At 39.6% G+C, this 27202-nt stretch overlaps 1 protein-coding gene across 10 annotated transcripts in view; it reads right to left on the bottom strand.

Annotated features, from left to right (window-relative positions):
• Window positions 1-1422: 1422 nt before the first annotated feature.
• The window catches only part of IL15 (interleukin 15), a 66526-nt gene continuing 40746 nt past the window's right edge, over window positions 1423-27202 (bottom strand). For 6 of the 10 annotated variants that reach the window (XM_066385617.1, XM_066385627.1, XM_066385637.1 and 3 more), the window contains 6 exons: window positions 10099-10197; window positions 9068-9165; window positions 7267-7351; window positions 5962-6006; window positions 3396-3533; window positions 1463-2167 (listed from right to left, as the gene is read on the bottom strand). In XM_066385617.1, coding sequence (XP_066241714.1) covers window positions 2051-2167; window positions 3396-3533; window positions 5962-6006; window positions 7267-7351; window positions 9068-9165; window positions 10099-10110 — 495 coding nt within the window. In that variant the 5' untranslated portion in view covers window positions 10111-10197 and the 3' untranslated portion in view covers window positions 1463-2050. Of the gene's footprint in view, window positions 2168-3395; window positions 3534-5961; window positions 6007-7266; window positions 7352-9067; window positions 9166-10098; window positions 10249-12821; window positions 12980-27202 lie in introns of those variants that run through there. The other 4 variants (XM_066385686.1, XM_066385680.1, XM_066385671.1 and 1 more) reach the window with 4 other exon arrangements.

The raw sequence follows: 27202 nt of genomic DNA, 5'->3' as shown, positions 1-27202 counted from the left end.
GAGGAGGACTGTTTTCCTGGTTGCTCACCTGCCACGGTAGGGGCGGTTTTCCTGTTTGCTCACCTGCTGCCACGAGAAGACGTTTTCCCTGCCTGTTTACTCACCTGCTATTGTGAGAACCCAATAAACAGGAATAGCCTGATGCTTTTCAGCTCTGTGGTTCTTCTGCGCTCTGCCCAAATCCAGCGTGAACCTGCCTGGCCTCAACCACCAGCTTTACAACATTTACGCCTTGAGTTTCTTAAGATTAACTGAAGTGATTCATGTTAAGCAACTAATGGGGGAAAAACCTAATTTTGAGGACTAAAGAGTGCCAAATTTTAAACCCAATTGCATGTTTATTTTTTTTTATTTTTTATTTTTATTCATTTTAGAGAGGAGAGGGAGAGACAGAGAGAGAGAAGGGGGGGAGGAGCTGGAAGCATCAACTCCCATATGTGCCTTGACCAGGCAAGCCCAGGGTTTCGAACCGGTGACCTCAGCATTTCCAGGTCGACTCTTTATCCACTGAGCCACCACAGGTCAGGCCTGCATGTTTATATAACCAGAATGGATAGTCCCTACAAAATATTATTGGTAAGGTAACTGCCGTTATAATTTTTCTTCTGCCATCCCAGCAGACACTGAAGGGAGGTGAACATTTGTCTAAGGATTGAATCGGAAACTTACAGTTTAAAATGGTGCCTTTTTCCTACTTTTCATCAATATAAAAGCCAGGGGAAAGAAGGATAAATTTTAAAAATTCCATCTCAGATAGAATTTTAAATAGACACACACACACACACACACACACACAAACACTTACACAAGCAAGCAACCAAACAACTACCACCATTCTGATCCATAAATATGAAAGTGTGACTGCCCAATACTATTCGTCTGGGCTGAGATCAGGGAGCAAACTGACAGCTAGCACGTGCCTCTTTGAAAGTCAAATAGAACAGAGATTTCTACAAAACGATCTTAAAAGAAAGTTTTAAGCATACATTGATTAGAACAATGAGATACAGGAGCAGGGATGGGGCTCTGGGTGATAAAAAGCATGTTTCACTAGAGAACCCATTTGTGCTGCCAAAAGGAGAGAAAGAAAATTCGTAGCAGATCAATTCCTACCTTCGTCTCCCTGTGAAGACTGTCAGAAGTGCATTGGGTGAAAGAAATGTGTCATGAGACAAGACTATTTCATTTTAGTCATAGTCCACTGAATGAGAGCTTATGGATTTTAGACAGTATTTTGCAAAAACATATAAACTGTTATTTTATGTCAGACAGTGTTGGCTCTAAGAAATCTGCAGTTAATTATAAAAATATGGCAAAGAAAAAAAAACCCTGAAAATAGTCCCGTACTTGGGAAAGAATGAAGTATAAAACATCATTGCAAACATACTATTCTACTATCAGTGAGGGTTTTATTGCCACTCCTACCTAAGATTTACTGATGCACATTACATGCCAGGAAATTGCAATTTCTGTCTTTCATAAAAGTTCTTTATATATCGATAACTAAATTGTAGAGGAGAGCCCTGGTTTCACACCTCATTCCTCCTCTCGCGTTGGTAGTCAGTCAGTTCTTCCTCTGGGCGCCCCACGTAGTGGAGAAGTCACTGAAGGCTTGTCCTCAGCCGTCCCACACCAGCTGAAACATACTGTCAACCTGAAGCAGTGGTGCCACCCCAGAAGTTGTTAAATAATTTGACTATCACCCTTGAATAAATGCCCCTAATTTTCTTATCAGAAGTAAAACACCAGTGCAGTTTCAAAAGATAAAATATGTACACCATTTTATTCAACATTTTACAACTATGTACAAGTTCAATAATAAATTAAAAAATAAATGAACAAAATAAGTCTGAGGAGAGTTCATAGACACCACATTCCTCAATGCCATTTTTTCTGCCTTCATTTCTAAGAGTTCATCTGATCCCAGATCCTGGTCATCTTCTTGCTAGAAAACCTTGTTTCTTGAGCTTGTCAGAAAGGCCAAGTGCTTGGAGGCCTCTGAGCACCGGGAAGATGTTTGCCGATAAGATAACATAAACGCTGAAGAGGATCACTGCCTTCCAGAAGAGTAGAAGAACTGCACGATCTGTTTAAAACTCTGTAAGAATTCTTTAACATTTTTTTCTTCCAGCTCCTCACATTCTTTGCATCCCGTTTCTGTTATATTCTGTCAAATAAAAAGAAAGAAAGAGAGTGAAAAGTCTGATCTATTTCTTCCCTGGGATATCACATTGTTTGAACCACATAGGGAGGTGTTGACATGTGAAAATTTGGGCAAGTTTATATCATATGAGAAGGAACTGGGAGATTTGATGTGGGCTTATATTTTTTTATAATCGATAAAGGACGCTGAAAGAAAAAGTAAGGTATGTCTATCAGACAATGGACTTCCTGTGTAGAGCCCTTCAATGGTTTCTGACCACCCATCCTAGGATGACGTCCATGACTTCCAGCACAGCTCAGAGGCTCTCCATGTGCTGTTCCCTGCTTATTTCCCATGCCTTTCCCCACTGCTTCAAACATTATGCCCCAGGAACACAGAGCTCATTTCTTTATCCCCATGCATAGGCCATGCTATTAGGTGCCTCACTGCCTTTATCTTTCTCTCTGTCTGTTCAACACTTGCAATTTCAGCTACTGTTACACCAAAGATCACTCAGCTGTGGTCTCCACTAGGAAGTCTTTCCTGAACCCACGAGCTCCTGTGATTAGGCTAAAGGTCCCACCGCTCCATTCTCAGATTCCCTGGTTTGGATTTTCCCTCACAGCACTACACATATTATTAAACCGACGTTACAAAGTTTATGTTTTTTATACAGCTGTTCTCTAAATCCTTCCAGGAGAGGAAGGCTGTGATTTTTGTTTCCCTAGCATTTTGCATAGGACCTTACATGTAGTACTCACATAGTCATTACTATTTAGGTGAACAGCACAAATCCTAATTCAAACACAGTTTCATGGATAACCAGAATATTCCAAATATAGCAATCATCAATACACTTTCTAGAGATCAGCTGAACCATAAAGGCTGTACCAGCAAATATCACAATTAGATTTGATGTCCATTAAGCACTTGCAATTCAGATTCACCAATATCTATCAAGCACAGATTCCATGCCAGGCATAGATTCTCTGTCGTGGCCCATAGAATGCTTTCTTATTTGATCCTGAAAATAATCATGTCAGATAGGGAGGCAGAGAGATTAAATGACCCCTCTCAGTTGACATAATCGATGAAATTCTCCATGCCTGGGCCTTCAGAGCACACAGCTGTGCCCACCCCTTCCACAACGGGTGCCACACTATGCCACGATGAGGGCGATTATTTCCAGCTCCTGATCCCTCCAAGTCAAGCCAAAATCATGTTAGAGCTGTACGGCTATCAGATAACTCACCCCATTAGAAGACAAGTTGCTGTTTGCTAGGATGATAAGGTTTTGAACTGTGTCTCTAATGTCCATGTCATTCGACTCCTGACAAATAACGTGCAACTCTAGGAGGAAGCACTTCATCGCTGTGACGCTGCAATTCGGCTGAAAACAGAATGACAAAGAACCGTTTTTGAAAAACAAATTATTTTCACATAGATACAATTTGGATGGTTTTCAAAGTCAATCTAAATATTTTATAAAGAAACAAAAAACCGCCAAAAAATGTTTTACCCAAAGAAGCAGCTTGGTTTTTCAGCTTTGAAATTGAAACCAAAACAGAACTGCCATCAAAGCAGTCAAGAAGTATGGTAACATGGTGCATAAGAGGGAACAGGAACCTGGAAAATGTGGAAGTCACAAGCCACCTTTACCCACTGAGCACATTTCCTCTGTGTGAAAGGTGATGGTATTGACTCGAGTCTCTGAAAACACTAATAGTGACAGAAGAAGAATTTTTAGAATCAGCTTCTACTGTTAACATTTTAAACAGTGGTAGTGGCCAGTCATACTCTTCCTGCAAGGTCCAGAGTCTCAGAAGCAGATGTGATGCTAAGAAATCTATTAACAAAATCAAAACAGGGACGGTACCTGGTTGGTCAAACCAGAAAAGTACCTTTTAAGTACCACAATAACACGTTTTCCACCAGGGTTACCTGAACAAATACCTCAACTGAAAGGAAGAGAGGCATTTAATGGACATCGGGGGACTTGCGCCCAAGCCTCGCCGGACTGGGTGTTCTCCAGGCCTCGCACAGGGCCTGGGACCCTGTGGGCCCTGAACAGGTGCTTACTGCAAGGATGCGTGAAAGAAAGAACGTGCTCGTGGGCCTGGCACTGGTGGCCCAGGAGCCCTCTTTTATCTGTGGTTTTGCTTTCTGTGGCTGGTCAACCACAACCCCAAAATATCAAATGAAAAATTCTGAAAATAAACAATTCATAGGCTATAGTTCTATGATGCTCTTGATGTACTGTCAAAAGGTCCAGAGTAACTTAACACTATGTCACAATACCCTACATCATTCACTTCACTTCGGCCGGTCACACATGTGTGGCACCATCTCACGTCATCATAAGGAGGGTGAATATGGTACAATAAAATAGAGAGAGAGAGAGAAAGAGGCCGTGTTTATATAACATTTTTACAGTATACTGTTGTAATTGTTCTATTTTGTTGTTATTTATTGTTGCTAATCTATTACTGTGCCTGACTTAAAAAATAACTTAGCATATATATTTATGTATGTACAGAAAAAAACATGGAATATATGGAGTTGTGTACTACCCACAGTTTCAAGCATCCGCTGGGGGTCTTGGAACATATTGTATCCCCCATGGATAAGGGGGGACTAATGTATTCCTTTCCCCTACAACAGCTGGTCAGCATTGAAAAGGTAAATACTATCACCTAGTTGATAATAAGATAAATCATAAATAAAATAAAATCAATAAAACCAAGGTTCAGACATGTTTAGTGACTTCCAAGGCAACACAGCTAAAAAATGGCTGAGTCAGGATTTAAATCTCAATTTCAAACTCAACTTCTTTCTACAAACCCATGAGTTGCAAGGTTATCTATACAAAAAAAAAAAAATAAGCACCACGATCTCAGGATGTTGAGTGTTGGTGGTTAATTGCTTTCTATTTAAAAAAAAAAAACAAAAAACAAAAAACAAAGAAAAATGAAACAAATGCTGAAGACAAAGGAGGGAGACAATTTCTGAGCAGCAGCACCATCTACAAGGCTGATGAACATCTGTTTTCCTGGTTACCGACTATGGCTTCTTTCCAGTGCTTAGAAAGTCCTGGTGGGGACAAAACTGTCTATTTCAGGGAGGTTTTAATTGAGGGATGACAGGGAGGACTGAATGGACATAACATAGAGTTTGTTTTCCACGAGGTGAGGAAGTCCAGGATTTGTTTCTTGGTTTTAGTAGCCAACCCAGAGGGAAGGACTAGCCACAGGACAGAAGCCATTCCTGCCTCAGGCAATACCAATGTATTCATGTAACAAATTCAAGATGATCTTTGAATTTTGATAGGTTTTCTGGGTAGTGTTTGGTTCTTTTTTCATAGTGTAACCGGCCAGAATCCTTTTCTGACAATTGTAGAGATTCGTGCAAAACATGAGCCATAAATATAAATGCATTTAAGCAATTTGTAGAAAATATGATTAAAGATGGTAATAAACTATAGCACTGGAAACAACTGATACGTTGGATACTTTTAAATGAATCAGTTAACTTGATTCTTGCATTTAATTGCATCATGATCTAATTGCATCACAAAATTACATATTTTGTTTGACATTGATGGAAAAGGCTTTTATATATTTTACATAAATAACATCTTTGTCCCCAAGTCCCACAATCTCAACAATTCCTTATAAAAATTAATCAATCATATGTTACAAGAACACGCCAAAATTCAGATTTAGAAACTATATCTATTTCAGTAAATTTATAAAAATATACTTAGACTTCTGAAAACTGGAAAATATAGCAATTTTGGAAAAAAAACCCACTATACTCACTTGAATATCACTTTCAGTATATAAAGTGGCATCAATATGTGTAGACTGAAAGGGAACAAAATTAGATAATATGAAAAACTATGCACTGCTTTAGATATAATGAGAACAACCTGCTGACATTAAATTAAACTTCTTAAATCAAATATTTTGAGGTAATCTTAGATTTGTGTGCAATTGTAAGAGAAAATACAGTGAGACCCTGTGTCCTCTTCACCATTTCCCCCAATGGTAGTATCCTGCATAACCACAGTACAAGATTACAACCAGACACTTACACTGATACAGTCTACACACCTTGTTCAGATCTCATCAGTTTTATGTGCACTAAAGTGTGTGTGTGTGTGTGTGCGTGTGTGTGTGTGTGTAGTTCTATGCAATTTTATCACTGGTTTTGTATTTCTGTTATTGTGATTTTCATTTCTATAATTTCCATTTGGTTCCTTTTACATACTATATTACTCTGCTAAGACTTTCCAATTTTTTCAGTTGTTTCAAGAATATTTGCAATTGCTTGCTGGTGCATTTTTATGCTAGCTGCTTTAAAATCCCTGTCTAATAATTCTGACTTCTAGTCTATGTCAGTTTCAGAGTCTGCTGAATACCTTTTCTCATTCAGGTTGTGATTTGCTTGCTTCTCGATATGATGAGTGATTTTCAACTCTGCTCTGGTATTTTGGCTATTACATTAGGAGACCATGGGCCTAGGTAAAGCTTTTAATTCAGCCTGCAGCCACCTTGATCGGGTTTAGCGTGCAGGTTCTGCCCTATATTTGAATGACAGTTTAGTTTTCAGAATTTTTGTGGTGCTAATTTGGAAAGGTGGCTCACTTCATGCTCCTGGGACTCCCCTTGTTCCTGCTGCACTTCCCACTGGGACAGAAGACACTTCTTGTCAATGAGTTCCTCTTCTCTGTCCCCTGCATCCTATAAGTTCTACCAGGCCAACAGGTGACTTTAGGTTGGAGAGAGGTTTCCTAACCCACAGAGGAGAGCCTTTCCCTGGACCAGGTATTACATTCCCCTTGCAAGTGTCACAAAGATGTCTGGGTCTTCTAGTAGAAGAAGCGTATCTCTGGCCTGTGGTGACACAGTTCTTCATGCTGGGCCATTATAAATTGAGCTGAAAGATCATTAGCATCTGAAAATTGTAAGGAAAATATTTCCTTTGAGGCTGTACAAGGCTCACAAATTTCTACAGAAAATATTGTTACAAGTGAGATCTCATTAGGACTGAGAGCAAAACACAAGGACAGGCAGACTCCCCAACAATTATACCAGAGACTTTATGGGAAAATAAGTACTTACTTGAATAAGAACTTCAAGCCTTTTCAAATCACTTAGTACGTAAGGCCAGTTTGCCTCTGTTTTAGGAAGACCTGCACTGATGCAGCTGAAAGCAAAACCAAAAGGCAAAGCATTCTGAATGAGCGCAATATTGTCTTGAATGATGAATAAATACTAAAGGCAGAGAGCAATCAGGAGCTTTTTTTTTTTTTTTTTTTTTTTTTTGTATTTTTCTGAAGCTGGAAATGGGGAGACAGTCAGACAGACTCCCGCATGCGCCCGACCGGGATCCACCCGGCACGCCCACCAGGGGGCGATGCTCTGCCCATCCGGGGCATCGCTCTGTCGCGACCAGAGCCACTCTAGTGCCTGGGGCAGAGGCGAAGGAGCCATCCCCAGCGCCCGGGTCATCTTTTGCTCCAATGGAGCCTTGGCTGCGGGAGGGGAAGAGAGAGACAGAGAGGAAGGAGGGGGGGTGGAGAAGCAGATGGGCACCTCTCCTGTGTGCCCTGGCAAGGAATCGAACCCGGGACTTCCGCACACCAGGCCAACGCTCTACCACTGAGCCAACCGGCCAGGGCCAATCAGGAGCTTTTTATTCTGACTGGTGAAAAGATGGCTATTATTCTTGCCTCTGTGCATTCAACAGCCTTGGAAATGAACAGACACACGAGGCACACAAGACAACCTTCACATTTGAAGCTGATTTGGGGAGTGATCTGCACGGATTAGAGAAAAGCCTAATTTGAAGAGATATATCTTACAAAACTGGGAGCCATTTATTAAAATAAAATAGAAACAGTATCTGATGTATGGGTAGTGCTCAGTGAACATTGCTAAATGAATTACTAATATTCAGTAGTAGAAGTCCCAGCAGACTTTTATGTCTAATAAATAAGCAAACTCTTAAAATAAGCAATAATCATTTTCATATAATGGTTTGACTTTAAATGTTCTTTACAGCAGTAGATTAAACATGCTGTTCACGTATTGCTATGCCTGTAGCAGCTTTACCCATAAACACAATAGACTTTAGCCCAACCAAGCCTGAATGATCATATATTGACTCATTTTGCTAAAATGAAAGTTTACTATCTGGATAGAAGACACATACCCTACTCAAGTGGCTCGGGAATGACTCTTAAAACTTCCAGGAAACTAGCTGCACCCTGATGGATTCTTATGGGAGCACTAGAACCAACACTAATCTTTCTTGCGGGGAAGAATTACCTGCACAAATCTACGATCCCCCACACCACGAAGAAAACAAGGAGAGTAAAACTGAACGGGGTCAGATTACAGAACTACGGGTTGCGTGCTTAGCCCAAGTGTACAGTGCAATAGTGGCATCTAAGAAAGAAGAAAAGAGTTAATAAGCACAGAAAATATGAATGTTCATTAGGAGGAAAAATAAAAGGTCTAAAGAAAGAAAGAAATGCTTCCAAATGAACTAAGGACTCAAAGTCAGTGCCAGGGAATAAGAAGTAATATGAGTAAGTCCGAAATATCTATTTTTTTTAGTGCAACAAAAATCATTCAGGTTATTAATAAATAATGCATTTCCAAGTGTAATTATATATCAAGAGATCCAATATATCTGCAGGATGTTGCTACGCCTTTCTATATTACTAGAATGTAGAAATGCTCAGTGTTTACCAACAGTCCTCCAAGTCTCCATAGTCTGTCCTCAAGTCACACCCCACATACTGATTTCCTAAGGCATAAGCGAACTGAGCACAAACCAAATTAATAGAGATGTTGATGAACAATGGTCATGTCCATTAATTAGCCTGATGATATTTATGCCTGAATATAGAATTACCCGAAAATGAAGACATGAATGCCAGCCTCGGTTAAAAAATGACTGTTCAGAAGTAAACACAAATAGCACTGGATGGACGTACTTCTCAAATATGGTTTCTGAAAAATACAATCATTGAGAAAGTGATTAAATTAATTTAGTTAAAAAGTGATGTTTAAATTAATAGTTTATCATATCTTAAAACAAAATTTAAGAGTTAATGTTCCTTATCAGAATTAATAAAACTAGAATTTAGCTTTCTTGCTCCCTCCACTCCAGCTCGGTGTCTTCTCGGCAAAATTCTTTCATATGTTTTTAATACATATTAATTTTAATAAAATTTGCATATCTACTAAAACCACCACTAATTTTTTTTCTATTATCCTTAATCTCCCTCTCATCCATCTTTCATTTTAATAGTAGTTCAACATATTTTATACAGCACAGATTAACAACATAAATTACTAATAGAGGTTCATACTTCTATATTAATTTCATGCAGCTTTTGTTATAAGTTAATATCACTTAGAGAAAAACTGGATAGAAATGGAATCAGCTGGAAGACACTCTATGACATCATGAGAGGCACTACATAATAATTTTTCTTGTTGAGTTAGAAATATCACTTATCTCAGGACTTCCCAGAGCTTTGATACTTTTTTGTCTGTCTCTTTCATGTGGTTGAAGCTTTAGAATTTCAGACTGTTAGTTTCACCACTAAGGATCTGTGCTTCATTTGGTCTATGCTGAAGGGCTGAGTCACACCCAGACCTTGTCCTCAAATACTACACAATTCACTGAGGGGATAGGTATTTAAAGAAAAGGGTGAAATAAATAAAATAATACATTTACAAGACAAGAAGGGCATTTCAAGGTTGTGAATAGAATTTTAAAGAACCTATTATAGTTACTTTCAAAATAACAAAAGTCTACGGGGAACAGACCTCTGTTACATCCCCAGATCTTTACAGAAGAGTCATATTACAAAGTATCTGAGATTTAAGCGACTATTTACAAAAGTTCATACACCATCTGCATCTAATTATTCTTACCGAAATTCTCATTACTCAATGCCAGGGGAAGTCCTTAAATATTGAAGAAGAGCTGGCTATGGCAATGGGTTTCCGGCAGCCATCCATCCAGAATACTTCCTACAATAAAATCCACGGGAAAGAATTGACCCATTAAAAAACCCAAGTGACCTAGTGGGGGTGTGAAGGAAGAAAGGGAAGGGAATTAATATTTACTGAGCACATACTTTTTCAAGGGCACTCTATCAGTCACTTAATATATGCATCACATGTAATCCTCACAACAATCCTATAAATTAGGGTTAGCAGCAACCGGCAAGCGGCCTGGGCCCCAAAGCAAGTAAGTACAAGACAGCCAGGATTTGAGACTAGGTCTGATCACAAAGGCCAAACCCTTTCCAACATATCAAGGTCCTGTACTGGAAAATTCTAAAGTCATATTAGTGAAAAGTAGAAGCAACAAAATGCCTGGCTTCATATAAACTTGTGACAATTTAATTTACGACAGAAGTAGCAACTTCTACAGAATGGATTTGCTTCCTGTGTGTGCTCTGACCAGGGATCAAACCCACAACCTTGTTGTTTCAGGAACTGACTGAGCTAACCAGCCAGGACCAGATTTTTTATTAAAACTTCAATATTACCTTTGTAATTTCATACCAAATCCTCAAATTCTCTACCTCCTTTTTTTTGTGTGTGTATGTAGTATCCCAAACTCCATATTGTTCAAAAAAAAAAAGTATCTATTGACTTGGAACTGAACAAGTACTAGGGTGAATAACTGTGATGTTTTCTGTCTTTGAAATTGTGAAAGGGGAAAGAATCCTCAGGCCCCAGACGGCGTCACTTGTGCTAAAGTCCACAATAACGAACTTAGACTTAAGGCCTGATTTAATTACTGATTCAAACTCCCAGAAATAGAGTCATCAACCAGTGTGGAATTTTCTGGGCAACAAGGAGGTAATCTGTCATGTGGGCCCTCTTAAACCCCCATTAAAAAATGAGTCAATTCGCATGATAAGAACTACCTTCCTTCAATCAATACCCCACACCGAAAGATCTTCTGGTCTAAATACAATCCTTTCTTTTTTGTCCTTAGATAGTTGCTGCCCAATTCATGAATCACTTAATAAAGCCAATTACGTTTTCACATTTACTCGGTTGAATTTTATTCTTTTCTTTTTCTTTTTTTTTTGTATTTTTCTGAAGTTGGAAACAGGGAGGAAGTCAGAAAGACTCCCACATGCGCCCCATCGGGATCCACCCGGCATGCCCACCAGGGGGCGATGCTCTGACCATCTGGGGTGTTGCTCTGTTGCAACCAGGGCCATTCCAGTGCCTGAGGCAGCGGCCTTGGAGCCATCCTCAGCGCCCGGGCGAACTTTGCTCCAATGGAGCCTTGGTTGCGGGAGGGGAAGAGAGAGACAGAGAGGAAGGAGAGGGGGAGGGGTGGATAAGCAGATGGGAGCTTCTCCTGTGTGTACTGGCTGGGAATCAAACCTGGGACTCCTGCACACCAGGCCAACGCTCTACCACTGAGCCAACCGGCCAGGGCCAAATTTTATTCTTTATGAAATAAATCACTGTTAAGTGAAACATCATTTGAGAATTTTGTAAGTAATAAGATTTTATTTTTCTAACTCAAAAAGGTGAAGAATGTGATTACAAAATTTCCTATTTGACTCCATTTTATTAAAAAATCAAAAAGCACAGCATATATAATATAAGCAATGAAATTTTTCTCTCTTTTGGAAAATAGTGTGCATTTATTGACTTCCCCATGAAAAATTAAAATCTACTGCATCCTTGACATAAGTATTCACTGCAATTAAATTCTGTAAACTATTTTACTTTTCAGATGTTTCTGAAATATAAAAATGATTACTCTTAAAATATATAACTCTTAAAAGGAAAAACCAGCATTTACCTAGGTAGTAAACAAACTGCTATAAGAGAATATATCCAACAAGAAAGCCTTTTCCACAACACATAGTGTCTAATTCTTCTGTAAGATATGATCTCACCCATTAATTGATTTAATTAAAGCAAATCTCCTTTTTACTTTCATAATCATTCTCTTGGTGTATATTATCTCACTGCTTCAGATTTTTATTTATTTATTTATTTATTTATTTTATTGAGAGAGAGAGGACGAAAGAAAAACAGGAACTTTGAGCTGCTCCTGTATGTGCCCTGACCAGGGAATCAAACCAGTAACCTCTGTGTTCCAGGTCGATGCTCCAACCAACCAAGCTATCTGGCCAAAGCTTAGTTTTTATTGATATTTAGAGAGACAGAAAAAGGAAGGATAGAGAGTGGAAAGGGAAGCATTTGTTGTTCTACTCAGTCCTACATTTTCTGGTTGCTTCCTGTGTGTGCTCTGACCAGGGATCAAACCCACAACCTTGTTGTTTCAGGACAATGTTCTTAACTGACTGAGCTAACCAGCCAGGACCAGATTTTTTATTAAAACTTCAATATTACCTTTGTAATTTCACACCAAATCCTCAAATTCTCTACCTCCTTTTGTGTGTGTGTGTGTGTGTGTGTGTGTGTGTGTGTGTGTGTGTGTAGTATCCCAAACTCCATATTGTTCAAAAAAAAAAGTATCTATTGACTTGGAACTGAACAAGTACTAGGGTGAATAACTGTGAACAAGCCTTAGGAATCTACTGAGTAAACAATGGTGATGTCAGCCCTGGGCTTTTGCATCAGTGTGAGTTTCAGACAAGCAAGGTACTCACTTCTTACCAATGTCACAGGGGACTTTCACTGCCCTGCACAGCTACCTCAGGCTGGTGGATGGTAAGGAAGACTCAGTGTCTTAGCCAGAATGCTCCATGCCAAGCATGGTGGAATGCATAGAAACAGCCTCAAAATCTTCTGACAAATGATGATAAGGGAGGCCCAGTGTAGCTGAAAAGAAAACATTTATTGTTTGTCACCTAGCCAAAGACTGAAGTAGTTTTCTGGGCTGACAGCAAAGAATCACAATTTCATAGCAGGTTTGGCAGTATTCAATCTGACACTTACTATAGGTCTATCATTCTGTGGACTGATTTTTACAAAATTGTGTGTATGTGTATGTGTATGTGTTGGTGAATCCATTTTGGTCAAAAAAATAAACCCCAAAAAGGTAAACTATTCTATTCTTTTCTCTTTGGCCAGGACTCCATGTGACCTACTAATATAATTATTATCAATGACAGTGATATTAACTAGACTAAGCAGAACTCAAGTTCTTTGCATGCAGTATCTCGTTTGACTCTCACCAAAAACTTGTCAAAAGAGAAGTGGCTGAAATGAAGTTAATTACTTGATGAGAGATAAATGTAGGGAGAGATAAATTGTCCACTTCCTTTTCTGTCAAGTTTTTGGAGACTACAGAAGCAGGGTTTAATTGTGGCTTACGAATTGCACGTGGTAGTCAAATGCCCTCCCAATCAGCATCTTTGGTTTGCCTTCAGTTCTCCTAGGTGCCTGCATCCAGGAAGAAAAAAGCCCTCACGGGGCTCATGGACTTCAAACCAGATTTTTTAAAAGTCCCGTGACTGGGTTTCACTGCAGAGTGCTTGTTGACCTCATGACCTGCTGTTGACTAGCACTGCTAGCCTACCAGAATGTCACTGCCTAGAGTTAACACATCTGGAAGAGTGGATAGACACATCAACACATGTGGCCAGTTCTAACAGATTTAATTCTGGAGTGACTTGCGAAAAGAACTGTAAATATGCTATATTCTATACTGATATTGTAGTTTGTCCCAGGGAGAAAATATAATCTAACATATTGCTGTTTTTGTTTTGTTTTATTCTGCCTAGTAGTCACAAACAAAAATAACTTTTTTGTGTGTGTGTGACGGAGACAGAGAGACAGAGAGAGGGACAGATAGGGATAGACAGACTAGAAGGGAGAGAGATGAGAAGCATCAATTCTTCATTGCAGCACCTTAGTTGTTCATTGATTGCTTTCTCATATGTGTCTTGACCGGGGGGCTACAGCAGACTGAGTGACCCCTTGCTCAAACCAGCGACCTTGGGTTCAAGCTGGTGAGCTGTACTCAAACCAGATGAGCCCACACTCAAGCTGGCGACCTCGGGGTTTCGAACTTGGGTCCTCTGCACCCCAGTCCAATGCTCTATCCACTGCGTCACTACCTGGTCAGGCTCAAAATAACTTTAATAGACTTAGCAAGAAGAGTTATAAATATTGGGTTATACAGGCAAGATATTTATTTATTCACTCAAAAATACTAAAACTGAGGGCAAGCCAAGGTTGAGTGTGGAATATCAAGACTGTAAGAGAGCATAGCTGTTCTTTGCTGGAAAGTTGGTAGATCTGATGTTAGTTCTTGACTCTTGCTTTAATTTTCTCAATCAAGATTAAAAGTCCTCCGCAGAGAGTGAGGATGGGGAATAAAAGAAAAAGCCATCACAGTAAGGAGAATGAACTAATAAAACTGTAGGATGAGAGTCACACCTATTGGGAGTCAATGGTTATGGATGGCCAGAGACTAGGATGGTCGGCATGGCCAGCCACATTAAGCTGCAAGGAACAGGCAGAAAATTACTTAATCATACTTTTGTAGAGAGAGCATGTGTTAAGGAGTGTAAGGGAGTTATGTCCAGGGAAGTTGATTTTCTTTTTAAAATTCATGGAGGAAGTGTTGCTGGAATCACACATTCAAGAATGGGTTGATTTCAGATACGAGTGAAAAGAAACATCATTTTGGGCGGAGGGAAGAGCCTGAGAGAGAACACAAACAAGCGCCGGGTGTATTCAGACAAAGGTGTGTCACTGGTACCAGTGTGAAAGTGTGGCGGGTAAGAGTGGGCAAAACAGCTGCTATTATATAAAGCACGGATTGGTAAACCTTTTCTTTAAAGGGCCAGGCAGTGCGTTAGGGTTTGTAGGTCTTGCAGGGTTGATGACGACCATGTAAACTCAGTTTTACATGTGAAAACTGCCACAGACAATGAATGAATGAACGGGTATGACTCTGTTCCAACATGATTCATTTAGCAGAACAGATGGGCAGTGAATTTGACCCACAGTTTATAGACCTATGACTCCTATGGCTATTTTAACCAGTCCCATTTGAGTACAGCTGAGAAGCTAGTATCTTTAAATGTCTAAATTTTCCTGTCATTAAGGGTATTAGCATTTTTCAGTAATTGCTTCAAGCTGTTTTCAATTGATACCAATATTATGAAAATGTCAAATACAAAATTTCATGAAACAATCTGTGTTCACCAGTAAGTCTAAAAGACATTATGAACTATGTTAACATGGTTACGACTATGATTCTGAAAAATTAATTAATACAAATATAAGAAGTGAAGTTGGTATTTAATGGTCTCATAAGGCCACACGACATGATAATGGGACCTATAAATTTCACAGTTTATTGAATCAACAACAAAGTGGTTAGGTAGGACATTTATTCTTTTAAAATTGCTATTTCATACAAGGTTTACAAAATTTATGTATTTTAAATATATATGTATATATATATACTTTAATAAAACATTTAAGCTCTTGGGAATACTTAAAACAAACAATGCAAATTGATTAATTATACTGAAATGTTTCCAAAGCAAATTGTAAAAATTTAAATATCTAAACTGCTAAGGACAAAAGTAGTGATAAAATTTGAACACCTTAGTTATCATAATTACTCAAAAAAAACCCATTAATTAAAGAGATGGCATTATAAAAGGGGAATATAGAATCACCTCAGGAAGTTTACCACATAAGATAGACAAATGATGATGCATATATGTAGCTAGCAGGCGTATCTCTGATCATAGTTCTATGTAGCAATATATTCATGTGTTTTTATATTTTTAAAAAATTAGGTCTAGGCCCTGACCATTTGGCTCAGTGGTATAGCGTTAGCCCAGTGTGTGGAAATCCTGGGTTCAATTCCTGGTCAGGGCACACAGGAGAAGTGGCCATCTGCTTCTCCACCCCCCCCCCTCTCTTCTCTATCTCTCCTTCTGTTCCTCTCCCATAGCCATGGCTCAAATAGTTCGAGCAAAGTTGGCCCCAGGTGCTGAGGATGCCTCCATGGCCTCACCTCAGGCACTAAAATGGCTCAGTTGCTGAGCAACAGAGCAGCAGCCCCAGAGGGGCAGAGCATCACCTGGTTGTGGGCTTGCAGGGTGGATCCCAGTCCGGGTGCATGTGGAAGTCTATCTCTGCCTCCCTGACTCTCATTTAATAATTAAAAAATATATTAGGTGAAAACATTCTTGAAAAAGTTTCATGGGTTTTTGAAAAATGCTAGCTAGCACAATTCTCTAAAGCAAGTACAACGGACAGCTTCCCTAGAGCATCGTAGCTGTGATGCTTCACCTGCTGCCCAGGAACTATCACCCGCCACTGAGACCTGTTACTCCAGCCCACTGTCCAAAAGTGCTGCATTCAAAATATGTGGTAAAGGGGAAGAGTGTCTTCCAAATCACAGTACAAAATGAAAAAGAGTCGAAAATTATAAGCTAGGTCTAGAAATTCAAACCGAGTATTGAAAAGGACCTCCCAAAAGAGCAAGGAGAACAGAGAGGAGGAAATAATCACAAAAATGATAAAAGGAAATTTTATAGAGATAAAAAAAACACTAGCTGTCACACTAAAGGGGGATAAAAAGGATAAATTAAAATTATGGTAGTGTTTATTTTTTTAATGTTTATTTTATTGATATTGGAGAGAGTAATGGGGGGGGGGGGAGAGTCAGGAACATCAATCTGTTCCTCTATGTTCCATGACTGGGGATCGAACCAGCAACCTCGGTGCCTTGGGATGATGCTCCAACCAACTGAGCCATCCAGCCAGGGCAGGGTAGTTTTTAAATAAATTTCTTAATTACTAAAGAAAACCATCCTCATAGCATCCATGTAATAGAAACAAGTACTTAAGGACAAGAATCAGAATGTATCTGATCATGACACTTATAAGACAAATAAAACAAATCTTCCAAGTCTAAGAAAAAGTGAATTCAAATCTAGAAAGCTATTAGTATTCAAGAAAGAGGGTAAAGAGCATTCTTTCAGATCAGACCTTAGAAAAGATCCGCAGAATATTTTCCAAATAATTATATGAAAGTGTATTCCAGGAAAATATAAATGTTATGCAAGAAAAAAATAAAATAATAATGTGAGGTTTAAGGAAGTATGGGGCATGAACCAAGTTAACATTTATATTTAGGTCTAATTAACTAATGGCTACATTTGTGGTCAGAAACCTTGTTCATCTTGTTCAGTCCTGTACCTCCAACACACAGAAGTATCCATGATACATAATAAGCACATATTCCATGTTTGTTGGACTTAACTTTTAATTTGTTTGTAACTACATTGCCCGCCTGACTGGGCAGTGGTGCAGTGGATAGAGCATCGGACTGGGATGCAGAGGACCCAGGTTCAAGACCCCAAGGTCGCCAGCTTGAGCACGGGCTCATCTGGTTTGAGCAAAGCTCACCAGCTTGGACCCAAGGTCGCTGGCTCCAGCAAGGGGTTACTTGGTCTGCTGAAGGCCCGCAGACAAGGCAGTATGAGGAAGCAATCAATGAACAACTAAGGTGTCACAACGAAAAACTAATGATTAATGCTTCTCATCTCTCGCCGTTCCTGTCTATCTGTCCCTCTCTATCCCTCTTTCTCTGTCACTGTAAAAAAATAAAATAAAATAAAAATAACTACATTGCCCCCACTCTCACAACTACCTGCCTCTTAGCTGCATTTGCCTCCCCATCCAGCAGGGGTCCCAGTCAGTCACCTTACTGTCCACTGTAATACTATCGTAAGTGGCACCCTAAATGTCCCCATTTCATCTTTCTGTTACTTTTATTTTACCAATTTCAAATTCTAAGCTACAAAGTATTGCCAGAAAAAATGTACCATTAAAGTTTCTTGAGATATAACCTCACGAGCCTTTTCTATATCCTATATCTTTGCTCTCTCTGACGTTCACTACCACACTTTTAATATCAACTCAAAGATAATAAAATATGCCCATTTTAGGTATATGATATATATGAGTTTTAACAAGTGTATACCGCCATGAAATCACCACCATGACCATGATTATAAAATATATTTATCATTTCCCTCACTCTAACTTGCAGCCACTCCATTCCCAATTCCCACCACCAGGGGCAACCACCGACCTACTATGATGCACTTTTCTAACTAGCAACATGGAAGAAAAATTATGGGAAATGATATGGGAAAAGGAAGAAGTGAACTCATGTTAAGATTATAATTTTATTTGGAGAATGTTCAATACATTCATGATGATTAATTGCAACAAATCAAGAAAAAAATTATTGCAGGAAAAGAAAACCCTAGATATATCCTTATAATTTACAAACCAAAGAAAAAAAAATAAAAACTAAAGCTATCTGGCCCTAGTCGGTTGGCTCAGTGGTAGAGCATCAGCCTGGTATGTGAAAGTCCCGGGTTCAATTTCTAGCCAGGGCACACAAGAGAAGTGCCAATCTGCTTCTCCACCCTTCCCCCTCTCCTTTCTCTATCACTCTCTTCCCCTCCTACAGCCAAGGCTCCACTGGAGCAAAGTTGGCTCGGGAGCTAAGAACACCTCCATGGCCTCCTCTTCAGATGCTAGAATGGCTCCTATTGCAGCAAACCAATGGCCCAGATGGGCAGAGCATCGCCCCTTGGTGGGCATGCTGAATGGATCCTGGTCGGGTGAGTGCAGGAGTCTGTCTGACTGCCTCCCAGCTTCTAACTTTCTAACTTTGAAAAAATACCAAAAAAAAAAAAAAAAAATCACCAGTAATTTGGTGGGCCACCCAATCAGGGGTATAGTGTTCTTAGTACAAAACAAAACAATAAAACAACTTAAGCTATCTAAAGGAAGGCAGTGGTAGGCATAAAAAAATATTAAACAAAAGAAGCACAGTAAAACTACACATAAAACATAACGTGAAAGGAGTCCGTCTAAACACTCAAGTTCATCCACCCACACAGGCAAAGACAGGATAAAAGCTCTATCTTCTTACTAAGAGACAGGAACTTAGATTGTGTTTTAAAAATAGAGAGGCAATAAGACAGGGAGTTAAATTTTAAAATATGCTATTTATAAGAGGAACAAAAATAAAATGGTACAGACAACAGTATGGTGGTTACCAAAGGGAAAGGGGGTGAGGGGGAGGCTAGAAAACAGTAAAGGGAATTAAATATATCGTCACAGAAGATTTGGTTTTGAATGCTAAACACACAATGCAATATACAGATAATGGATCACAGAATTGTACATTTGAAACCTATACAATAATTTTATTAACCAATGTCATCCCGATAAATTTAATTTAAAAAATTTCTAAATAGTTACAAAAAGTTTGAAAGTGCAAGAAAAGAAAAAGATGTCAAGCAAATATAAGTATAGTAATAACAATATTAGAATAATTATAATTCAAATGACAAGTACTAAGCAATACAAAGGAAAATGCATAGGGATAAAAGTTACAACCTATGATGAAATATAACAATATGAACTATCATACACCTAACAATATAGCTTCAGATTATATAGGTGAAAAATAAGGTTTCTAAACATTTTTTTTCAAGAATTTATACATAAACGAAAATGAGGAGGGCTATGCTCTGTGGGACGTAAGTAGGCTGGCTCTCTCTCAAAAACAAACAAAGAAACCCACAGAAATTTGTAATATGTGCCAATTTCTGTTACGTAAGTATGCTTCCACACTGATATCAGAATGGCTCACAAATTGCCTCTCACCACTGGCTCTCACAAGCCTGTTTGGGCTGGCTCCCACACACCACTGCCTGTGATAAATTTTAAAGCACAATGGATGCTGTTTTATGCAGTAAAAATGATGTTAGGTTAAATATATAGAGATAGAGAAAAATATTCTACCCTACAGAAATAGCACATATAACAGTCATAAAATGAGCTGGGACTAGAAATTCCAACCAAGTATTGAAAAGGAACTCCCAAGAGAGCAAAGAGAACAGAGAGGGGGAAATAATCACAGAAATGGTAAAAGAAAAGTTCATAGAGGTAGAAAAAAAACTAGCTGTCACACTGAAGAGAATAAAAGGGATACATGAAAACCATGTCTATGTGCTAGACCTAAAATAAAGTCTCAAAAATTTACAAAAACCTGAAATTATATCTGACACATTTTGCAATCACGAATTAATATCAATAATTTGATTATTGAATGATATTAAATTATAAAATATCAATCATATTTAATTAACAATCAATCATAAAAGACTAGAAAAAATTCAAAAATGTATTCACTTATGAAAAATTATCCTTTTAATAATAATAATCTAAAAGAGATAGTCAATTTGAAAATTATATTTCATTAAAAAGTACCCATTGAATATGGCAAAAGCATAATCATAAAGAATTCTATAATCTCTCATAGAAAACAATTACATTAAAATGTTTTATTATGCATCAATCTCAAAAATCTGTAAAAATAATAAAATAAAAAATAGGATAAGTATTAGTAAAGATGAAAACAAAGCTCATGAAGTAGAAAAAGTTATTAGGAGAATTAAGAGATGGTTCTTTGTAAAACAAGTCTGATGAAAACTAAAAAGGAAAGTTTCAAATTATATTAAAATGTAAAAGGGGCCATTATTAGTATAATTTTTATAAATCATATGTTCATACAAGTCAGTTTGAACATGGACTTTCTAAGAAAATATATATTATCAAAATAGATTCAAAAAGATGACTAAAACCTGATTGAGGATTAATATAAATATATGTAATAAAAACACTGATTTCTTCATGAAAGTTTTATCAAACATTGAGGGAACTTATAAATCCTTCTGGTAATATATGCTTATTCTAAATCATGGCACAAAAATCTGATAGCAAAACTATGTAATGATATCCTAAGAAAGAAAACCATATAAGTCATATAGCAATTTCTTACCTGAGCATAGAGGCAAACTTCTAAAATAAAATATGAACAAATGTCATCAAGCAGAGTGTGTTAACAGAATAAAATTAAATGACTGAACAGGTTTTATTCTTGAAATGAAAGGATGTGGACATCGTGAACTATATTAGCGTGTTCACTACATTAATAGATTCAAAGGGAAAAGTTAATGATTGCCTTTGGAGAAGGAAAAAATATTTGACAAAATTCAGCATAAGTTCTTTAAACAGAAAACGTGGAAATATCCTCCATCTGATAAAGGTTGCCTAATGCAAAGGACTCTTACTATGGGTCATTTTCACTAAGTACAGACACAGAATGAGGAAGCACACAATCAGGGCGGCCGGTCAACACTAACGCGGTCACAGCTCTCTGTGTTCAAGTCCTGGCTCATGTTTACTCTCTAGGTGACTTCAAGACATGTACAAACCTTAGTTCATTTTCTCCACAAATCACCAAAATGGAGACGATCACTGAACATATCTATGATTACTATGAAGATTAAAGTTTACATATAGATTGTGCAGGATGCATAAGGACTTATACCATCCATTAATATATATTACACTGGCATTTTATTAAGAACCTTTGAGAAAAATATGGTAGGTATCAATTAATATTAGCCTCATTTTACAAATACTGTAAAGGAAAACTCAGAGAAGGTGAGCAATTTGCCCAACATTATACGTGCCAAGAAGGAACATGGTTAGTCCTGGTTCCTTCATTCACCTGCACGTTCATCAGATATCTATTGTGCCCCTAGCATGCACCAGTGCCCCTTTCTCTAAGGACAGAGCACTGAAAGGAAAAAAAAAGTCAGAAAACAAATAAGTAATTATAAAGCATGACTGATGGTGTACTCAGTGACTGTGGAGAATAATAAATACAGTGTATGTGAAATAAACATCTGTAAGGTGACATTACATTCCAGCACAGACCTAAAGGAAGAGAGTCAGAAAACCGTATCTGAGGAACTAGCTTTTCAGGCAGAGGCACCAGGAAAAAGAAAGACCCCGTGGGAGAAGGAGAAAGGCAGGGGAACTAACGGAACCAGAAGTGCGGGAGGTGAGGTCTGGGTTAGGTCGGGGAGTGGGTAAGGACGGACCTGGCATTGCATTAGGGAACATTTATGAAGCATGTTGCGCATAGAAAGGATGTGAACGGAGGCCCATGCAGAGCCGTGGCAGAGGCACATCTGGCCACCTCGATAATACTGTGTGCAGACGAGTGTGGGCGGAGGCAGCCGGCTGGAGGGTTGCTATGATAATCCAGAGGCATAGTAATGGAGATGGAGAGAGGAAGAGAATTCTCTGATGAAAGAAAGAAGTACCAAGGTTGACACAAATGGGAAGGTTACCGTGGATTAAAAATGAGAGAGGCTACAAGAGGAGCAGGTCTGAGGAAAAGTCTGGAGTTCAATTTTGAAAAAAATTAAGTTTCATGATTATTAGCCAATTTTATTAAGATGTTGGGAAGAGAGCTGGATTTCAGGACAGAGATCCCAGAAAGAATCATGGAAGATTGATAATATACTAAATAAGCAATGAGTCAGTAAATGCAAAGAAAACCAGGGACCTATTATCTTCACTATTCACTTCCGTTCAGCAGACATTTACTGAGTACCTTCTGCGTGTCTGGCCCCAGGGTCACAGAGGTGAGCAAGCATAGTCCCCATCCTTTAAGAAAGGACATCAATATACATAGCCTTTCATCATCTTATAAAGGCTAGGGCAAGTTGAGTATCAAGATTCTGAGGTTGAGAGAGAACATTCTAGAGGAGATGACAGAAAGAAATGACCTCAGAGGATGATTACACTTAGCTGATCTCAGGAAGGAGTCAAGGGCTCTCCAGGCAGAGGGAAAAGAACAGACCAAGGCACAGAGGCACGAAGCAACAGGAAGCACTCCGAGCACTGCAATTTTCCTAGCACATCAAGCTGGCGACAGGGCGTGTTAGTGGTATGATAAGTGATAAGTGGGTTATGGGGATAGCCTCGCCGGACTGGAGAATTTGCTGCTCCTGGTGTTCATGAGCGCAATGGTGTGATCAAATGGGCATCTGACGTCCACCATCTTGACCTCTGTGCAGAATACATATTTAAAGGACTCCAGACAGAAGGTAGCAAAATGAGTCAGTTATTATTGTAGTGGTCCACCTCAGGAGCTAAACCGAGGAAGGAGTAACAGGAACTGAAATGCAGTGATAGTATTGTTTATTGGAGTATATGTTCCTGGCAAAATCGTCAAGATGTTGTTGGCTGTCTGGATATGTACAGTGAGGGAGGAGGAAGAGTCTAAGATGACGAACAGGTTTTATGGCCAGGGCAGTGGGGCCACTAATTGACACTGGACACAAAACAGGGCTGGTGTGAGGGGAGGATGCCTCACCCAGTGTTGGACATGCTAAGTTTGGGAGGTCAGCGGAATAGCAAAGAAATGTTCAGTCGGGCAGATGAATGTGCCATCAAGGGATGGCAGGGCTGGAGCCAGACGCATTGGCTCAAAACCTTGAGTTCAGAGGAGGTCAAGCTAAGAGAGGGTGTAAAGGGAAAACTGCAGTGAGAACAGGAAAGAACAACAATCTTTAACCTTTCTTCAGATAATGGCTTCAGTGAAAGTCTTCTAAGTGCTTCAGGTCATTGGTGGCAGCCAGCAATTAAAGTGTTTGCGTGCACCTAATGTACTTGAAAGGAAGAAGCACGTTTTTGGGTGTGTGTGTGTGTGTGTGTGTGTGTGTGTTTTCTATTTGAACGTTTCTGAACTTGGATCACATTTTATAAATGATGTCTATCCTCATCCCCAGAAAAGCTGTTATTTAAAAGATTGTGATTCTTAAAAAATTGATGGTGTTCCAGGGCAGGTTCTCTGGGAAGGAGAGTCTGACTGATTGATGTGCAGGAGGCTTACCGTGCGTAGGGTATGCTTGCCAGACCACTATCTGCAGGGGAAGGCAAGATGGCTGAACTGGGGGAGGAAGGAGTGAGGCCACCGTGCAGTCACCCACTGGGCTCTGTGGTGCTCTGAAGCTGGGTGGCCCTCTGCAGTTGTGCAAGTTGGGGGAACAAGGGCTTTTATAACACTCCCTCCCCTCAAAGAACACCGGAGGCTGCCCCTGGGGGGTGGGGATGAACTTTGACAGGAGAGTTTCTCCCAGAGAGGACTGTCAGCTGAAAATGCCACCAAGCAGCACTCCCAGAGCCGGACTAACAACTTCTTCGTGCCTGAAGCAGAATATGGTCACAGCACACGGTGTCCACCACAAATGATGTTTAAGAATGAAGGAAATACAGTATTTTTATCTCAATAGGCTTAGATATTTTTATGACCATGAAGTATTAAACACAAATTTTGTCTGGCACAACCCATTTAAAAATCCATTTTAGTGAAAGTTCAAGTCATCTGAAATCTTACCCTGTTTGGGATAAAGTGGAGAGAAAAAATTATTCTTAAAAATTAAAAGCCCTGGCCGGTTGGCTCAGCGGTAGAGCGTCGGCCTGGCGTGCGGGGGGACCCGGGTTCGATTCCCGGCCAGGGCACACAGGAGAAGCGCCCATTTGCTTCTCCACCCCCCACCCCCTCCTTCCTCTCTGTCTCTCTCTTCCCCTCTTGCAGCCAAGGCTCCATTGGAGCAAAGATGGCCCGGGCGCTGGGGATGGCTCCTTGGCCTCTGCCCCAGGCGCTAGAGTGGCTCTGGTCGCGGCAGAGCGACGCCCCGGAGGGGCAGAGCATCGCCCCCTGGTGGGCAGAGCATCGCCCCCTGGTGGGCGTGCCGGGTGGATCCCGGTCGGGCACATGCGGGAGTCTGTCTGACTGTCTCTCCCCGTTTCCAGCTTCAGAAAGAAAAAAAAAATTAAAAAAGCTACATAAGATCACAAAAGATATTTATTGCAAAATTTGTAGGGACTTACTGAAAAGTTATTTGGTGATGAAACAAGAAAACAACAATGGTCAATGTTGACTTAAGGAGCACTTAGACCGAGAGGCAGATTTAACACAAAACCAGGGGACTCCAACGTCTGTGTTCTGCATGGCCTGTATGAGGAAGCCCTCGCCCTGGGGGTTAGGAGGAGAGAGAGGGTGGCCCCTGAGGGTGGTCATCTTCTACCTCCTGTGAGTCATCTTGGGTTTGCAGCAGGTTCTATCAGCAGGCTGGCTGCTAGCACTTCCTTCAATCTCTTGGGACTCCAAGGTCAATCTAACGCTGAAAGACCTCACAGAGCACCTGGTCTTTATCTGTGCCTCTAACTATGTGAGTACAATGCATCAGGGATACTGTGTCCTCTGCTCTCAGCCACTTGATCCTCCCTCCCATCAACTCTTACAGCAAGACCTTCCCATAAGGTGGGGATGGGGGGGTCAAGCATGAGCAGTGAGAACATAACCAAGCTGGAGCCATTGCAGAGGCACTGGCCTCTCTGAGACCATGCTACGTAAAACCCAAAAGCTAGGTTTCTCCCAGGCTTCCTCCAAATGAGGACTGTCTGAGCATGAAGCCATGGAGGAAGATAGAAATGTGTTATTTCCAGTAATGCATTATGAAGGCAAATGAATATTTCCTAAACCATCAATAATATAAAATAATAATAAATAATAAAAATAAAATAAAAATTCAATCTATTTTGGTAGAGAAAAGAATAAATTCTTTCCATACTCTCTATAGAAAATATTATAACTCCTTATCATATAAAAGAGAAAATATGAGTATATTCAGATAAAAATTTGTAGAAAATAAAGTATATAAAGATGGATCAGCATGTTTATTAATCTTGATGGCAACATTTTGTGATGTTTATGGTATGTTTCAATTTTCTTACATCTGTAATTTGTGATCTCTTTCCCCAGTCTAAATAAAGCCTTAAATGTTCAGGTTGACACAGTTTGTATTCATAATTTAATGCTCTTCTCCTTAACGATGGCCTGACACCATACAAGCTTGAGGCCTCATAAACCTGGATTCTCCCTAACTTACGATGTGCTAGACACTTTTCCAAGCACTTAATTTAATCAGATAAATTTATGAGGTAGATGTTGCCATTGTTCTACTTTACCAATGAGGAGCTTGAGGGCAAAGAACTAAATAAACTTGCTGACAGTAACTCACAGAGGAAAAGGCAGTATTGAGATTTGAACCTGCCACCTGTACTACACTGAAATCAACACTGTACAGATTATTTTGATGCACTTGATTTGCATACTTCACTTATCATTCAACATTTATTAAGCTCCTTCTTGGTTAAAGGACTGTGTTAGGTGCTGTATAATATTGAGTGGATTTGAGAAACTCCCTACCCCCACAGAGCATGAAAATACAACACATAATAAAATACAAAGGCATTAAAAATGCTATGAATCAATAAAGGAGAAATAATAAATTAAACATTCTGATCTGTCAAGTGAAAGAAATGTGAGCAATGACATATAAATATCAGATAAACCTTCCTTTCATTCACGGAACATTGGGGAGAGAATGCTCTAATATTCTAAACTTTTAACTCAAGATAGTGGATGTATTTGAGACAGCACATTTTAAAAGTTTCATTTCAGGACTAACGAACAGATGTTTTCTGAATACCCATGATGTGACTGGCATATAGACAGGCATTTGGTGATCTAATCAAGAAAAACAAATTTTAGAGCTAGAAAGAATAATCGAGCTCCTATAATTAAGTTGCAGTCAACAGGAGACACCAAAGCAGCCATAGAACTCCCGCCTGGTTATGTCTCACACTATCATAATCTCTCCTTAAAAACAAAACAACAAAAAGCAATCATTGCCATGATGATCTCACTTTTATAAGGAGGTAAAATACATATTAAAATACAGTCTCAGTCAATTCCCGGCCAGGGCACACAGGAGAAGCGCCCATCTGCTTCTCCACCCCTCCCCCTCTCCTTCCTCTCTGTCTCTCTCTTCCCCTCCTGCAGCCAGGGCTCCATTGGAGCAAAGTTGCCCCGGGCGCTGAGGATGGCTCTGTAGCCTCTGCCTCAGGCACTAGAATGGCTCTAGATGCAACAGAGCAAGGCCCCAGATGAGCAGAGCATCGCCCCCTGGTGGGCATGCCAGGTGGATCCCGGTCGGGTGCATGCAGGAGTCTGTCTGACTGCCTCCCTGTTTCTAACTTCAGAAAAATACAAAAAAAAAAAAGATACAGTCTCAGTATAACTACTTGGATATGACTA

The sequence above is a fragment of the Saccopteryx leptura genome, chromosome 1 (genome assembly GCF_036850995.1).
Source record: "Saccopteryx leptura isolate mSacLep1 chromosome 1, mSacLep1_pri_phased_curated, whole genome shotgun sequence".
Taxonomy (NCBI): domain Eukaryota; kingdom Metazoa; phylum Chordata; class Mammalia; order Chiroptera; family Emballonuridae; genus Saccopteryx; species Saccopteryx leptura.
Note: the sequence above shows the minus strand (reverse complement) of the source record. Positions and strands in the feature narration are given on the sequence as shown.